The sequence below is a fragment of the Macadamia integrifolia genome, chromosome 12, assembly GCF_013358625.1.
Source record: "Macadamia integrifolia cultivar HAES 741 chromosome 12, SCU_Mint_v3, whole genome shotgun sequence".
Classification (NCBI taxonomy): Eukaryota; Viridiplantae; Streptophyta; class Magnoliopsida; order Proteales; family Proteaceae; genus Macadamia; species Macadamia integrifolia.
The window spans coordinates 5,466,727-5,484,485 of record NC_056568.1 but is presented as its reverse complement, the minus strand read 5'-3'; the positions used below and the strand labels follow the sequence as shown (position 1 = coordinate 5,484,485).

General features: G+C 37.3%; 2 protein-coding genes across 2 annotated transcripts in view; one reads left to right on the top strand and one right to left on the bottom strand.

Moving 5' to 3' along the window:
* The window catches only part of LOC122057501, a gene marked incomplete at its 5' end in the record, with an annotated part of 11,011 nt that extends 6,899 nt beyond the window's left edge, over window positions 1-4,112 (top strand). Inside the window, 2 exon segments of the mRNA XM_042619620.1 lie at window positions 2,902-3,022; window positions 3,696-4,112. Of these exon segments, the coding sequence (XP_042475554.1) occupies window positions 2,902-3,022; window positions 3,696-3,806 (232 nt within the window).
* A 1,095-nt stretch (window positions 4,113-5,207) lies between these two features.
* Window positions 5,208-9,837, bottom strand: LOC122057500 (probable serine/threonine-protein kinase PBL7). The gene is made up of 5 exons (XM_042619619.1): window positions 9,331-9,837; window positions 7,858-8,051; window positions 7,279-7,468; window positions 6,696-7,087; window positions 5,208-5,941 (listed from the first exon to the last, which is right to left on the bottom strand). The coding sequence occupies exons 1-5, from the start codon at window positions 9,419-9,421 to the stop codon at window positions 5,612-5,614; spliced, it is 1,197 nt and encodes a 398-aa protein (XP_042475553.1). The 5' UTR covers window positions 9,422-9,837; the 3' UTR covers window positions 5,208-5,611.
* Window positions 9,838-17,759: the final 7,922 nt, after the last annotated feature.

Sequence of the window (17,759 nt, the reverse complement as noted above, 5' to 3'; positions counted from 1 at the left end):
CACAAGAAGAAAAGAAGAAGAGGAGTAGAGAAGAAAAGAATAAAAGAAGAAGAGAAAGAAGAAAGAAGTTCAGAAAAAAAAAAAAGAACAGAAGAAGAAGTTCAGAAGAGAAGAGTGACGAGAAGAAGAAGAGAAGGCGAGAAAAGCAAGAGGAACATACCTGGTTCGATCGATCAAACTATTCCGCCTTCTTCTCCGTCTAGTTCCGTCTCCAAGAAGGAGAAAACCTTTTGTCGGTAATCCAAATCTCCAACCCTTTATTCCTTTTTATTTCTCATTCCTAATTCCTCTATTTCAGAATTACCCTTTTATTATCTCTTATTTTCTGAACTACCCTTCCCATTATCCTTAATTCCCTTTTATCTCATAATTTTCCTTATTTTCAGTTAGAACCCTGCCCCACATTATATTTCTTTTACACCTTCTTAGATTGCTGTCCCATAATTTCGTGTTTCAAGTTGTTAAAAAAAAAAAGTGAGGTAATTACCATTCTGCCATTCTCCTTTAAGTTTCCATCTATTTGCTATTTTACCATCATATTCAAGTGTAATTTTGCTCATCTCCACCATGGTAGCCAATAGTGAAGTTGTTCAACAGCTGAACTCCTATAAGGGAGAAAATGATGCAAAAATTGAAGCTATTATGACAATGATAGAATCCATGAAAGCTTCTATTGATTGTTCGGTGGCAGCAGATAAAGGAAAAATCACATTCAATCTGGGGATTCTTCCAACATCATTCCACAGGATCCACCACCACATCATACACCACCGCCACCACCTGCACCACCATATGGAACTGGCATATATGATGATGGAGCAGAAAGCAACAAGGTTAGATGTCCTTGATTTTAATAGAGATAATAATCTAGAACTGTACCTTGACTAGATTCACAGCTTAGAAACATTCTTTAGATGGTACAGGTTGACTGAGGCCCGAAAGATCCTATTTGCAGAGGCCAAATTGAAAGGCACGGCCCGAATCTGGTGGATCAAGCAACAACAGAACTGAACCCGAGGCATTGGTTTGGTCACTACTTAGGCTGAAATGCACGAAGTCATGAACCGGATATTCTTACCTTCTGATTACAAGCAACGAATGCATCTTATGTTTGCACAGTTGAAACAGGAGAATTTGACCGTTGAAGAGTATATTGCTAGATTTTATTATTTGGCCACTCATTCTGATTTTGAGTGGGATGAAGAAGTATTGGTGGCACAATTTCGCAATGGTTTGCACCCCCAACTTAGTGTTGCCCTTGCCTCTAGCCGACTGCCCACAATGGAAGATGCCGTACAGGTAGCATATTAGGTTGAGGAAAGTCTGAAACGCCCATACAATCGGAGGCCATTTACAGATGATTTTCCTAGAGTTCCTAGTTCTATTCAGCCACAGTCATCTACACAGGAAAAGTCAATTAGCAGACCACAGGCTAGTGCTTCATCTATGACATCTTCACGACCTAATCAGCCATACTCCTCACCTCAGCGTGGTTATGACAGGAACTTAGTATTTCCAAAGGAGGCTATTCAATGTTTCTCATGCAAGGGGTACGGGCATAGAGCTAATCAATGTCCTAACCGGTTGTTAGCCTACATCGACAAGGACAATTTTATACCCTATGCATAAGAAGAGCAACCGAAAACAGGAACAGTAAATCTGGAGGCTGAATGCGATCATGATCCTAATGAGATTAATGATGGTGACAATGATGGTGAGCCTCAACCGTTCTATGTGATCCGTCCTCTTTTGACTACATAGAAGATTCCTGAAGAGGACGATTGGCGCCGTAACCATATCTTTCAGACTAGGGTGCAATGCAATGATAGCTTGTGTAATATGGTGATTGACCCCGACAGTTGTAACAATGTTGTTGCTGAAGATGTTCGCAAGTTGGGACTGAAAACTGAGCCTCATCCAAATCCCCTACAAGGTTGGATGGGTGAACAACAATAATTTGAAAATTCATGAAAGGTGTTTGTTCATGTATTCCATTGGTGGACTGATTGATCAGGTTCAGTGTGATGTTCTCCCTCTGAAAGTCTATCACATTCTTTTAGGGCGCCCATGGTTATTCGACAAGAAAGCCAAGCACTGTGGATATGAGAATACATACTCTTTTCAGCGTGGTGGCCTGGAGATGAGTTCCTTCCAGCAAAAGATCTTCCCCCTCTCAAGCTTAAGAAGACAGTTAGTACTTTTCTCATCAAGCATATTGACTCTGACGGCATTCTTGGACCTCATCCAAACTTGACGGAGTCGAGTTCTTTAGAGCTGATGTAGATACAGTTGCACTTACCTGGTTGGACTAGCAGAACCGGTTGTGGAAGCCAAGGGCCAAGAAGAACCAGTCTAGCCTAGGTTTTTGGTCCAACAAGGGCTGGCTGTAGTTAGTTTTACATTATGTCTTTTATTTTTCTTTGAGTAGGATACGTAGGAGGTAGAGAAGTAGGTTTCAGTTTTGGAGTCTAAGTAGGAGTGTTTTATTTTCCCTTTATATACTTGCATAACTCAATGTTTGATTTTTAGAGTGAATTTAGTTGAATAGAATTTAGATTAGTGAATTTGTGCCTTGCTGTGATCCCTTTCCCCTCTTTATGCGATTTTCCCTCTCTTCCCTAAGGCTACTCCATCAGTATCTCTGATGACTCTTGATGTCTGTGAACATTGAGAGAAACCTATTTTTTTCTTGAAATGAAAATTGATTTTACTTCTCACTGTTTGTTTCTTTATGGGCGTGGATCACATTTGTTCTTGGTTTAGACCTCAGCTACTGAAGTGCTATATGGGAAAGAAAGGGAAAAGAAAAAGGGAATAAATTGGAAAAACTTTAGTACTGCTGTTCTTCCTCTGAAATCATGTCATAGAATTGCTGCTTATTGATGGTTGTATGTGTTGTAGATCGGTGCAGCAGGATTCTTCAGCAGTCCGAGTTACTCAGGAGCCTACACAGGACATGCCCACAAGAAAAGTCAGTTTGCTGTCTAGACCATTTGGACTCGGCTGGCGTGATTGGAACAAGGTAAGAATATTATATATTTTTTTAAATACTATATATATATTTTCCATCTAAATCTTTGGGTGACTTAACAGTATAGACTATATGAACTATAAAAGAACATAGACCATAAACAATGGTTTGTTGAATTGTAATGTGGCAGGCTAAGGGTATTTCTTCATCTCTGCCACATTGCGAATAATGTGGCAAAGCAGCAAATTTTGGCCATGTTCCATATAGATTTTAAATTTTTTGGAAAAATTCATGTTTTCTTGATGTTCTCTCTGTGCTTTTTTTTCTTCTGTCTCTCTTGTTGAACAATTTCTTTGTTCTCATTCCTCTCTCTGTCGAACAATTTCGTTGTTCTCATTCCTCATTGACTCCGGTCTCCCCTTATCAGACCCCTCGGTCAATTCCGGATCTCTCTCTCTCTCCTTGCCTTGCCTTGCAATTTCTCTAGGCTTCATTCTCTCCTTCCCCTTATCCCCTCTTCGACTTACCCCATCCGAGAGAGGTTTACAAGTAAAATATATATTTAATATATTTTTTAGCTAAATAACTAATATATTATTGACTAGGCAATCCACTCAGGAAGTAAATTTTATGTGGGTAATGTTTGACATCATCTTTTAGCCGTATTCCAACACTTACCCTCATCCTAATATTTGTTTACTTGTATTTTTATTGAATGGAACAGGGAAAATTGAGCAATCCTGAGGAGCCAAGTGAAGGCAATTCCAACGAGTCAGAACAGAGTCCAGTTACACCGCACAAGGACATGAATGACCCACAAGAGCAAGAAAAATAGGATGCGATTAAGGATGATCAATTTGAGAGTATTCTGGGAGCTCCCCAATTTGCTCTCTTTCCACCCAGCTATAATGTTCTCATATCCTAAATGATTGTACTGTGGAAATTTTCCATGCATGAGCTTGTATAATACACCTATCCTTTTTAGGTATGAGAGCTATCCTCCTGTATCAATATCAATCCGTAGAGCTAAAAAATTTAGTCTCTGGTAGTAATTTGTTAGGCAGAATCAATGTAGTGGTGTGGCTCATTATTTGTTGTTCATTTATTACTAATAATAGATGAGAAAAATGAACTTTAATCATTTTTTCCCCCTTTTCTGTGCTTGTCTTCCTCATCATGTTTCTATTTCTATGTTTGAAAGCCATGAAAAGAAAAAGAAAAAGAAAAAAAAAAATTTTATGTACTTATTGTATTATTTTCTTTTCTTGGCTACAAACATAGCCTAAGCGTTTGGACTTTATCTGTTAAAACATAATTCTTGTGTCATGACTATAATCGGTAAAATATCTCAGCTTGTATTATAGAGAAGCCAAAGTGCCAAGCAGCCGCGACCTTCGAAGTCCAATCAAATGTGGGACTCGAGTTGGAATCAACCCAGAAACCCTTGAATCGGCCTCTCAGATCTTAAACCCATAAATCTGGTCTCGAAAACTAGCCACTCCAGAATCTGAATTGATTTGGCCGATCGGATTGCCCATATGTTCCAATTTCAGAGTATAAACATGGGTGGTGACGACAGTGTAATATGCTTCTATGAAAGGGAGGTTGTGCTGCACATTAAGGCCTTCTTGGCCCCTGAAGGAAAAAAATCGTCTGTGGAGACTGGCGGGGAGGTCTTCGGCTCCTGACACGTCACTCACCAATCCAACGGCTGAGGATGAAGATATTACATTTGGGTCTCACAGGGTATGGATTTCGGTCTCCTCTCCTTTCCAAACCGAAATACCTTTAGCTTCCATCTGCCATAACCAACATTTCTACAAGTTAATAATGCAAGGCAAAGTTTGTGCCATATGATGGGACTCCTGAAACAGTAAGTCTACTATCAACTCCCAACTCTTAATAACTAAGCCCCAAATACCCTTCCTTCGGTCACGGATGAAAGAAAATTCTGTTCATAATTTAAATTTGGTATAGGTGGTTCAAGCCCCATACTTGGTGACCAATACAGTTGAAATAACTCACTAAATTTGACAAGTGACCTATCCAATAGACAAATAGTTTTACCGTGGTACCAGAAATAAGGCCCATGACCAGAAACCAGAAAAGTTTCTTGGTTATACCCTCTCCAACCCACTCACACCAAAGATGGACCAATGATTAATTACAAGTAAGCTTCAGTAGGTGAATTCAATTGTACAGGTGCAAGGGAACAAAAAAGATAAGGAACTGCATATGTAAAAATCAAATTCAATTAAACTATGGCAGACACGAATGTCTAGATTAACACATAGATACAAGGACCCAAGCTCACATGTACACTGAATGGGGAGGTAAAAATTTGGGTTTTGGGGGTGGGGTTTGACAATTCAAATTCCCAGTAGCTTCAGACAGAACAAGGGTGGGAAAGGCACCTGTTATCTGGGGAGATACAAAATTTGATAAGCAGGAACCACCACATGTGCAGCAGAAAAAAATGCATAGCAGTGAAAGCTCTGATGCACGTGATCAATGATCACAAAACAAAAACATCAGATGGATAACTTCCAAATCAGCAGCCAATTCAGGCAGAGACTGAAATCCACAGAAATCCAATCCAACCATGAAGGAAAACTCAACTTGCTCACAGTGGTTCGAGTCTTAATTAAATCCTCTGGCTTGGTCTCTCTCAGACCCACTACCACCACCACCATTAAGTCTCCTGTCACTGTCCCTTCTTGTTCGAGGAGGAGTAGGTGGGGCCATTCGGAAGCTTTGGACTGGTTGGCTTTCAGGGTCATATGATTGGGAAGCAAGGTAAGTCAGAGCAGTAACCACATCAGCTATGAGAGGACGCATGTTGGGCTGCTCCTGAACACACATTGCAGCAACAGCGAGTGCTTGGTACAAGCCCCTCATGGGATACTGGCCCTGCAGCGTAGGGTCTGCCATTTGTGAGAATTTCCTCCGATCTTTGAACAGTGGTCGTGCCTGCAATCAAACCCCAGAGATAGAACATTTATATGCAAGAAAGCCATCAACTTACAACAAGTACATGTACTTTTTCCTTCTCTTTTATATTTCTCATTACTAATAAAGCGGATTATCCTTGTGCAACAATAACTAGAAATAAGAAACTTATTTGGAAGCATGACCTAATAACACACCCATTTAGCATAGTTCCTTCATCCCCCTCCCCACTATGACAACAGATTGGATTTTGAGCTGGGTCCTATTCGATAAGTTGCTTACTTTTAAGGGTCTGATCCAATCCAATCATGCTCTGATGATCCAACGAGTAAATAGATCGAATCTGATCCAATCAGAGGATCACAAAGACACCCACATTTTCCCTAATAATTTCTGTCAAAATTTTCATTAACCATGTAATTTTTTTTGCAAGAAAAAATTAAACGAATTATAAGTAATATATAATAGGAAAGAGTAGAATTTGAATTAGGATTACTGTCATACAGTGTGGGTGATGCATTAGATAATCTGGATAAAATCAGAATGAATAAACCTAAAATTTTCAATTCTGGAAAGCGTCACAGTTCCCATAAAAAGCAATAAAACTACCAGGAAATTCTTGGTTCACCTTCCTCGTGAATCAAGTTCAACAGTCCTAAGAGCATCACAGGTGATTAGAACTGTAGGACTATTGTAAGCACTTCCAAGTTGAGAAGACATTATAAAAAATATATATATATATATATATTCAAGGAAAAAATAATATGGCTCTTACCCATGCAACCAGATTGTGTTCTCCGGCAGCTTTTGAATTGTCAATTGCTTTCCTGCCTGTGATGATCTCCAAAAGAACAACCCCAAAGCTATAAACATCAGATTTCAGTGTAAGTTGACCTGTCATTGCATACTCTGGGGCACAATATCCATATGTGCCCATCACCCTAGTGGAGACATGGGTCTTATCCCCAACAGGTCCAAGTTTAGCCAAGCCAAAATCAGACAGCTTTGGATAATATCCCTCACCAAGCAATATATTTGAGCATTTTAGATCACGGTATATAACAGGGGGATTCGCCTTATCATGTAAATGCTCCAAGCCCTTCGCTGCGCCAGCTGCTATTTTCATCCTAGTAATCCAGTCAAGTCGTTTCTTATCTGGTGGGAGGTCTGGAAAACAAGTGTATGATATGGATTTTAAAAAGGACACATAATGAAGACTCATCCTTTGGTGTACCAAAAGCATGTAAAAGAGAAGTATCCAAAATAGTTATCATAATGATAGGTTATCCACCCCACCCCCACCAAAAAAAAAAAAAGGGAGAGAGAAGGAAAATTGTGGTCAGGTTTCGCATATATACCATGTAGATGGTCTTCCAAAGATCCCAATGGCATGTATTCATAAACGAGAAGTCTCTGATCTCCATCAGCACAGTACCCAATCAAATTAACAAGGTTAGGATGGTGAAGTAAACTCAACATCAAGACTTCAACAAGGAATTCCCTGTTCCCTTGCAATCCATTACGATCAAGTTGCTTGATTGCCACAACCTACATTCAGAAACACCAAAAATTTATAGGATTAGGATGGATAAAAAAATCAACAACTGTGAGGCAAAGTCCCCATCAAACACTGACAATCACGAGTGATATCAAGAACAGATGACTCCAATAAACTCGGGTACTTCAAAGTTCCAAAAGGAAATTCACCAATGAGGAAAATTTTAGTAATAAGACTACAAGAACAGAAACTCCAGTCTTCTAACTCCAATAATACAGATGATTCAAAGTTACTAAAGGAAATCCACCAAAGAGGGAAATTTAATTAATAAGATTAAGAGAACAGAAATCGTCACAACAAAGCCTATGCATGCAAAACCTGCATAGATGCTCTTTTTTTCTTTTTAAAATCTTATCAAGGTCCAATAAGCCAAACCAACCTGGTTAGTACTCTCCAATCGTCCTTTATAAACTCTACCAAAACCTCCCTCCCCCAGGAGACAATCCGTTCTGAAATTCTTTGTAGCAGCTGCTAATTCACGGAATGGAAATGTCTGCGCTGCAATGTGACTGGATCCTCCAGTCTTTGGAGGCTCCTTCTTCAGATCCAATGAGGGACTTACCTTCAGTTTATCTGCAAAGAGGGGAAAAAGTTGTTTGGAGGGGGTGAATGATACAATAAACTCCTCTAAAGGGAACAGGCAGTGAAAATACCATAATGCACATCACATAAACAAAAGCAGGTTCTGATTTGATCCTAACAACGGGGTAAAAGGAATATTTCCATTAAGCAGCTCAGAGAACATTCAAGGGAACTACACAAAAGACAGTAACGCTGAAGAGTGATTTGAGCTCAGATTTTTCCAATCACCCAAAAGAAACAAAATACCACTAACACAAAATTGTCTGATTAATGGCACCCAATCCATCCCACAATACTTACAATTTTTCTGCTTGGAAAGAACTAGTTCGTTCGTTCTATCATTAGACGAGACAATATTAATTTATCTTGAGAAATAACAAGACATGTAAAAAACAAACAGAAATGGAATCGGTATGTGATATGACCTGCGGGAACTCAACTCCTTAATGCATCGAAACCGAACCCCTCCCCCCCACCCCAGCGGCCCAAAGAGGGAAGAAAGAGGGGGGGGGGAGAAAACGTTGCCTTGCTGGTCGTTTTCTTAATAATAACCGTAAAATTTAGCGAAGAGGAATATAAGCTTCACCAGGAACTGTGTTCCTGGTAACCCATCAAGAAGACGGGAAGAACTGAGACTACCTCTGTCATTTAGAAGGCTAAACCGCTTGTTACATGTCGCCTTAGGCAAGCCCTAACTTGAAACCATGCGACCACAGTTCATAGATGACAATGGCGATATCTGAGACTAATAGAAGAGAGCGTGAGAACCAACAGAACCTAACCCAAAAAAAAAAAAAGAAAAAAAAAAGAAGGAAGAACCTGAAGTTTTATGAAACTAACATTATCAGAAGCCAATGAAAACAAACTCCACACCCTCTGAACAGAAAAATCATCAGTTTCACAACGAAGATTTCAAGAGCTCAACAAAGATACATGTCAAAGCCAATCATCGAAGAACCCATTCCACAGAGAAAGAGAGCGAGACGATTCCAAACTGAATAAACGTAATAACTGTACTCGAGAAACCTCAAGCTAACCCCAGTGGAATCCAAGTAGATCCAAAGAATAATTCAAAACCCTAAATGGGTAACCCCGAGATCATCCAATTACACCCATTTTAATCAGTTCAAAGAGAATCTAGGAGAGAGAATCCCAGAACCCCCTTTTTTTTAGGGGAGAGGGAGAAAATAGATATTCAAGGTTGAACCCCATTAAACTAAAACGATGGGTCTTCAAAATAACAAACAAAAATGATTTCTAAAGAAAATACCTGAAGTGGGTTGGATCTGATCATCTGCCTTCTGTTGCTTCTTCTTCTTCGTTTTCTTCTCCGAATTTCCAGAACAAGGAAACCAGCCCATGGCCGCTCAGCTTCTTGTGTGAGCTTCTCACAGACAGACAGAGAAGATAAACAAAGCAACCAAACCAGATGAGCTAGCGAGCTAACAACTCTAGAGACTGAGAGAGAGCGTTTTGTTTTATATTTAGTAGTATCGTATTCGCTATTAATTAACTTTTCCTAAAAAGTATTTAAATTTCCTTTCCTTAAATGCTTAAACAAATTAGTTTTCTGGGTTCTTGAGTTCATCTTTATCAGTTTTGCTTGGAACATCCAATCCTTTCCCTTTGCTTCCGCGAAAGTCGATCTGACCGAAGCTCTGCTAATAGCCTTGAGAGTGCTTTTCTTAATTGCTTCTTCCATTAAAATACATATTTTCCTTCTACCCTTTTTTAATTTTTATTTTATTTTTTATTTTTCAATTTTAGAATTGGATTTTTCCCTCTTTAGAGTCTAATCCAACTTTAAAAGAAAAAAACCGCGTTATTAAATAAAAGCAGCTGCCCAGTAACTTGAATGAGACATTTATTAAGGAAAGAAGAGATTGACTATGCTTCCATAAAACAGAGGAAAATGAATTAATAAGCCTTCAAATTCAAATATCAACTTCTACCCAGAAGAGAAAAAAAAAATATTTCAAATATGAAATGCCAACTGGCCAAAACTAACCATTTACTGTTGTACTCTGGTTGTATCACACTTCATTCTCCATTCTCCATTGATGATGAGCATGAGAATGGAACACATGGAGTCAACTGAAGGATAAATCAAACCATGAGCTGGATCGGCTTGAAAACCCAATAAGCGGCCTACAGATTCCTCCTACCGGTTCAGTTGGGATTGATCCAAATCGGCTAGAATTGAGAGAGATCGATCGATTCAATTTTTAAATCCCCGATTGTAATCCATTGCCAAAAGGGTTGGTCACCTACTAGAAGGAAGCCTTGTGTCATCACCTTTTCAGTTGGCATACTCAATTATTACTCGTTTGTCTTGAAAAAACACTATTTATAGGGGCTTCAACCTGGGTCTATGATTAATATCATGGAGTCAATAACTTTTTTTTATTAACAAAAAAAAATAAAGAAAATATAAGATGAGAGTGTTGCGTATTGTGCTTGTGATGCATCGTGCACATTCCTACAATCCTTGATATCTTGTATTCTATGCATTAAATAGTCGATTGTTTTCTCGAAACCCCAAGGGTGTAATCGAGTTGGTAAGAGACCTTTACACGAGGAAACGTGTGATTTTGAGTTAAAATCACGAGGCTAGTTAGGCCAAATGCCTAGATACCAAAAAAATAAAAATAAAAAAAGATTGTTTTCGTTTGGTAGACCAAAGGGTTGTTAAAAGCCCATAAGACTTTACATGGGGGATTTCAGAAAATTTATATCCTGGTTTTTTTGTAAATTGCTGCAATGAAATTATTGTGGTTACTATTTTTTTTAGTAAGATTTATTAGGTTTATAGAAATTCTTTGTAAACAGTGAAGGCATGAGAGATAGTGTATGACCCTTTCTTTGCTAACGAAAATTTCTCTCATCTCTTAGTGGAAGTAGGCATCTTCCTAAACCAAATATATCCTTGCATTGTGGTTGTGTAATTGTTTTTTTTATTCTTTTTTATTTTGTTATTTATATCTTGAATAAGGTTTCATTTCGAGAGATGTGAACATGTGATTGAACTCCTGTGCTGTCATTAAATTCCCACTTTCCATCATATATGGTCAAAAATATCCTCTCTCATACTAATCCAAAACGTTAGGCATTGACGATTTCCTCTTTACTACGGGTGTAAAGATAATCATGTCATTTTCTTCTTTTCTAGGTTGTGATGGTATAGCTTATGTTTTATACCCAAAAACAAAAGATGGTACAACTTGTTTTGACCATTCTCCAATCAACGTTTTTTTAAATGATGTAATTGTTGTTTGCTACTTTGCTATGCTAGTCTTGAAGCAAGTCAGGTAGAAACCATAATTTGGGTGGGGGGGGGGGGAAATTACAAATAATGCAAGGGAGAAGGTTCTTTGAGCCAACGGCAGAGGATTTTTTCTCTCTCATATGTCACTAGCAAACTTCCCTTTGCAACTTACTCCGAGAAACCTCTCACAATTTAATAAAGTAGAAATTTATTATGCCATACCAGCCTCAAGACAAATCAGGTTGAAATCATAATTTTCAAATAAAAACTTGGAAGTAATTTAGGGGAAAGGGTTTGTCGAGTCATCCAGGAAGGATACACTAGCACCCTCCCTCTTTTCTCTCTCTCTCTCATACACACACATGCAATGATTTCGTTGCCCCATACGTACACTCATTGATGCACTCCCCTATGCCCTTTGCCCAGAGAACTCTTTCCCATAATTTAGTTAACACGAAAATTATTGTGGCCTAATAATGGAAACTATGGATAAACACATTTGTTGGTCCATAAGAGTTTTATGCCAACTTTGACTGATAGATATGTAGCAAATGACAACAATAAACATATACTATGAAGTTAACTATTATGGTTACTTATCTTTGACTATACATCAGTGGTGAATCAAATCATAAGTCTATCCTATAAGTATAAGCAAGAATTTAGTATTCAAATCCAAACCAACTACCTACCCAGATTCCTGACAAGGATAAGCCAAGCCAAATTTAGGTTCTGAGAGGGAGGTGGAGGGTGGGGAAGATGGTGGAGGAATGCCATTGGATCCTTTAATAAAGGGATTGTCTTATTGAAATCTTTCACCATTGTTGCTGATCAACTATAGTCCACAACTAGACAAACAAAGTTTCTTGGGAGTTATGGTTGTTTTGATATGTAATCAAACATAGTATATTTCTAATTTAGAGTTATTTTATTAAGATATAGTTTAATTAATTATTGTTTAAGTGGTTGATTATCAAAGATTTGATTACTGAAACTTGAAAGGTGGTTGGGTGGAATTGTATTATCCTGCATGGTTGCAGTCCGGCCAATGAGTAGGCCAACACCTGGATTTTCTTGGTTGATCCATGTGCAAAACATAATTATGTTATCTCTCCTAATCTCCACAGGTGTCAACAATATTAATGCCTTTGAAAGTAACAACTATTCTTTAGGTAATCAATCAATCAATAATAATAATAAATAATATAATAATACTACTCAAGAAAATCCTTTGTGCTTAGGTGTCGAATTGAGAATGGTCAAAATTATGCTCTTGATTAAATTACATTCAACCATGAAACGGCAAATCAAATCAAAGTCCACTTAATCACATAATTAGTGTTTTAAACAATGGATCATGGTTTCAACTTTCAAGTATTGTATCAGTTGAGACTGATCCCTGATCCCTACTCGATCCGGATCGGTTATCTGTATCATTTCAAGGGTAGGTAACAAAAAAGAAAAAATTATACCTTTAAAAAAAAAAACCAAGGATAAAACCGGTCGATACTCGCCAATTCAATCCAATCCAATCTAATCTAAGTTGATATCGGATCACTATCGACAGATATCGATACCATCTCCTAAATCCATGCAAGGGACATAAGGGACTAATTTCTCACACTGGCCAAGTTCTTTCTATCTAGGTTGGCTTTTTGATGTTTGATATAAAATATACAAGCAGGAGAATGCTACCTGCTTGGGTGTCCACTGTGTCAACGTGTAAATCAATAAGAGACTGTATGGAGGTATCTTTAGGGCATGTGGAAGTTTGGGGGAGGGGGGCAGTGCTTTCTTTTCGCACCCGCTTGTACCTAAATTAGATACACATTCATTTGCAACAATTAACTCTCTTTCCCAAAACATTATTGGATTGCGCTGGGTTTACTTAACTTTCATTCTGAATGAAGAGCCACACATTCACTTGACTAATGGTTTGATCCAAGGTTTGAGAACCCATAATCAGCCATGAGATCAGTCTTTATAAGTTCTGATCTGAAATGGTTTTAGAATCGGACCAAAAGCATAGAAATTGAAATTAGAAAAGAGAAACAAAGATTTTTTAAGCTCATTAATTTTTTTTTTAATTTTTATTTAAAATAAGTTCTAAAGTTTTATTATAAAAAATAAATTTAATAAATTTTCAACTATTTTACCGACTAAAAGAACGAAAACAATGGCTAAAAATGAAAATAAACTTGGAAGAATCAGCCGAAATTGAGATTGGCCGGCTGATCAGCCATTTGGGTCACTCAATTTAATTCTAATTCCTTGACCATTATTCAATCTTCATGACTAGAGGTTTATAATTAATCAAGTGTAGCTATCAGAGATAGAGTGTTATAACTGATGTGTAATCCTTAAATAAATAAATAAAGAGAAAGAGAGGTGGGAATCTTATCAGAAAAAGAAAAAAAAAATTATTAATAATATTAGGGGGTGGTTTCAAGGTACAACTTACATGACCACACAACCACACGAGTGAGGTAACGGTTTCTTCTTCCATTGTCCCTTCTAGATGGAGACATTATTGACTTGATCATCTCTCTCTCTCTCTCTTCTCTCCCTCTATATATATATATAGGGAGAGGGATAGGTATACCATCGATATCAAGTATACTCGCAAATAGTACCAATAGGAACACATGATGGAGTATCATTCAGGAAATATATAAAGGTTATTTCAGAAAAAGGGAAGAGAGAGATAGACACAATGGGTGCTAGTATACTTGATATCGGTGGCATACCCAACATTTTTTCTTATATATATATATATATATATATATAAAAGAGGAGAGATGTGAGAGAGATGGGCCAGAGGAAGCTTTAAGCCTTTAAAGTATTAAAATTAAAGCCACTTGGCTTAAAAAAATATAGGGTTTGTGGAATTGAAGAGATTAGATTAATTTGATAACTCATCAATTACTCAAAAAGATTATAAAAACCTTACTTAAATCTATATATAAATGGTCTTAAAAGAAAAATGTAGAGGTTGTGGAACGACAAGGACCCAGTGAGGTTCAGCTAGTGCCGTATTTCCTACGTGATTGACGTTTAAACAAGGATTAAGTTATTGGTTGATATTGATTTGATATTGATCTAGTATCTGCTATATTGATCTAGATCAGTTAATATTATCCTTATTCTCATTAAAATTAAGTATTTTTGTTTTTAATGATTTTACCCTTAATACTGATGCAATACCTGATCTTAGATTGGCTAAATATTAGGATTGGTCTCAATCGATACCGATACGATATGACCGATACAATATCAATACCTAAAACCATGCGTTGAAGGGTGCTATTTAAAAATCAAGATCTGGATCGCTAACGTTTATGATTCATGATATTAGGTATATTTATCAAATAACGATCTATTCATATTGGTATCGATTGAGATCCATACCAAATTAGGAAGGCGTAAAACAGTAAAAAAATCAAGGTATAGATAATTTGAGGGGCTGGACGATTCAATATGAGTGAAGGGATTCTTTCTTTTCATTTGACATCATAATTGGAGTCTTATGTCATCATTACATTCTCACCCTTTATTTGAGAAATTAAAAGTTGTTATTTTTATGTGCAATTGGTACCAATGAGTTGTAGAGAAGATATTCCTCTTCACCACTGGTGGAGAGAAACCCAGTCTGAGTCATTTTGTCCAATTGAATAGATGGTGGCTCGTTCTAAATGTGAACAATGAGTGTAAAACGTGTTTTTTATTTGTTGCTTACGGGAGCGATGACCCAATTAAAACACATTGAAAACCATTTAAGTTGAAATAGTTTTTTGGATGGGGCGGTTTAGTAATATTGTGGGTGTATTATCAATGTCATTATCTAATCATGTATCAAATATCGATTCCGCATAAGTTCTTCAACAATCATAATTTATAGATTATGTGCAATATAGGAATTATAGGAAAAAGAAAGGAGCCTACGAGTGGCATGGCCATGTGTCTGAACACAAGTTCAGGCTGGCAAAATTACCATTCCTCATCCTATAAAATAATAATAATGATAATAATAATAAAATCTCATTCATGTTGATCCATTTGTGGGTGTTCTCATTGCCCCTTGCATTTGTACGAGGACCACACGATTAGACAACAATCTCTTGCCAGAGGTGGAAAAAAGAATGCTGAAAAAAGAAGTTGAATGACAAAAAGGCAAAATATGAAATGAAGACTCTAGATACAAGGGAAATTAAAGGGAAGAGATATGAAAAATCTTAAATATAATAGGGAAACCTTTGTAACCATTATCCAATATGATTTAAATGCAAAGTAAAGTGAAGTTTTTATAGGAAAAAGATTGCTTCCTTGCCCTTGTATATATATTCTTTTACACCCTTCTCATATAATGAATAGTGAGATCCACACTGACACTCTATCTAATATTCTAATCATGTGGGTCTCATGAAGACTTCATATGAATGATACCATTTTTTAACCCCTCATTGGTATGGCGTAAATTTTTTTATTACATTATCTTTAAAGGAAACCGTTCCTTTTTTTTTTTTTTTTTTTTTTTAAATCATAAACAAGTAAGAAATGATTTGAAGTTAGTAATATAATCATATGTTTAATTGATTACAAAATATGATTTTTTGGATTTGAAAATTTCACTTTCCTTCAACTTAAATTTCTTTGCAATCAAATGAAGCTAAAAAAGGAAAAAAAAGATGAAAAAGATCTCTCCTTGCATAATGAAGCTTTCCTTCACTGGTGGACGTAGGATCATTTTCCTCTTCCTTTTCCTTTTTTTACTATAATCTAGCTTGTTTTTTGTCGGGAGCATCTTATCAAGGGAAGTGCTTCTCATTATTCACTTGTTCTAGAAGTACTTAGAACACCTTTCCTTCTCCAATATTCTCTAGAGAGTAATAAATTGCACACTATGTCCCATTTGTTTACAAGACAAAACATGTAAAATGAAAATTGTCAAGTACAATCTCAATTTTATTGTATTGATTTACTTGGAAGAGTTTCTTTACGTGGATTTAATCTTCTTCCGTCAGTCTCTGTTAAGTAAGTCTTTGGAATAATGATTTATTATTTTGAATAAAATATATAACCCCATCATTTTCTACACTAGCCCCTCAATATCCTGACCTTTACCGTGGGTTTGAGATGAGCAAAATCCTTCTTCCCTTTGTTAAGTTTGTTTCAAATTCTTGATCAATTTTGAAGATTGACCCGATCCGACATATTTTGGTGGTGACTCGAATGAAAATTTTTCTGAGATCTGTGATGGAAGCAGAGGGGTTGGGCCGATAGGATCGACCCACGATTTTGGAGTATATATAATGTACTGTTGCTTGTTGAGAAAATCATTGTATTCCAGGGTTTTCACGCAGCTAGGGTTTCAGGGTGAGTTTTTTCCTTGCTGCTGCTGCTAGGGTGTAATCTCTCTTCTGCATAGTGAATCATCTTCTTCTTCGCCCGAGGATGTAGCACACCACCCTAGTATGTAAACCTCGTTAAATCTCTATGTCGTACGGATCTATTGTCTCTTTATTATTCGTGTTTCTTGGTGTTTGATCTAACACCCTTCTCTATCCCTGTGCTCACCCTTCTTTATTCTCGTGCACACTTCCGCCATTCTTTGAGAACTGCACAATCGTCATCGTTCTCCATCCCTGCGCAACTGCTTCCCTTCTCACAGCCGAGCGTGCTTTCCCATGATTGTTGGAAGAGGGTGAGCAGTTACGAGTTAGGACTAAGGGACGGTGCCTGGGGGAGAAAACAGATAATATTCTCTTGCGATAACAGTGAGGTATAGTTTGGACGGGAAAGAGATCAGCCCACCAACGATATATCCATGATTGGTGGATGAGGGTGTATTGAATCCGATTTATGCGAGAAGCTCTTGCGAAAAACTTCCCGCATGATCATCATCATTAACGTTTCGGATGAAAAGATTATGTATATCTTTGATGGTTCATGCCCATGAACGAATCAAGTTTCACAAGATCAACATCAAGCACAATCCTTGCTTGGAGGCCCTCATCAAGATGTCTGATCTGGTAGAATATATTTCTTCCCACCATTCTCATCAGATTTTCTCGACATTTTATGGTTTACAACTGATCTATTGGGGGTTTAGTGTTAGACGATCAATCTTGCTACCATTCGTAGAGCTGTTGAACTCAATACCGTTCCTTAGTCCTAACTCCTAACTATTTTTTAAATAGCAACCGCCGCCTTTCTCTCAGTATCTTTTCTTCACGGAGAGAAATCACCAATGCTCTTTAGGGAGAAAAAACAATTTGGGGTGAAAGAGCTTAGGGCCCGTTTGGTATCGTTTCTGTTCCAGAAACGCCGTTTCATGTCAAAAACAAAAATTTCAGTTTCTGTGTCAAAACGCAGTTTTTAAACGAAAAAATGGTGTTTCAAAATTTCAGATTTTTATCGGGATTTTTTTTTTTTTT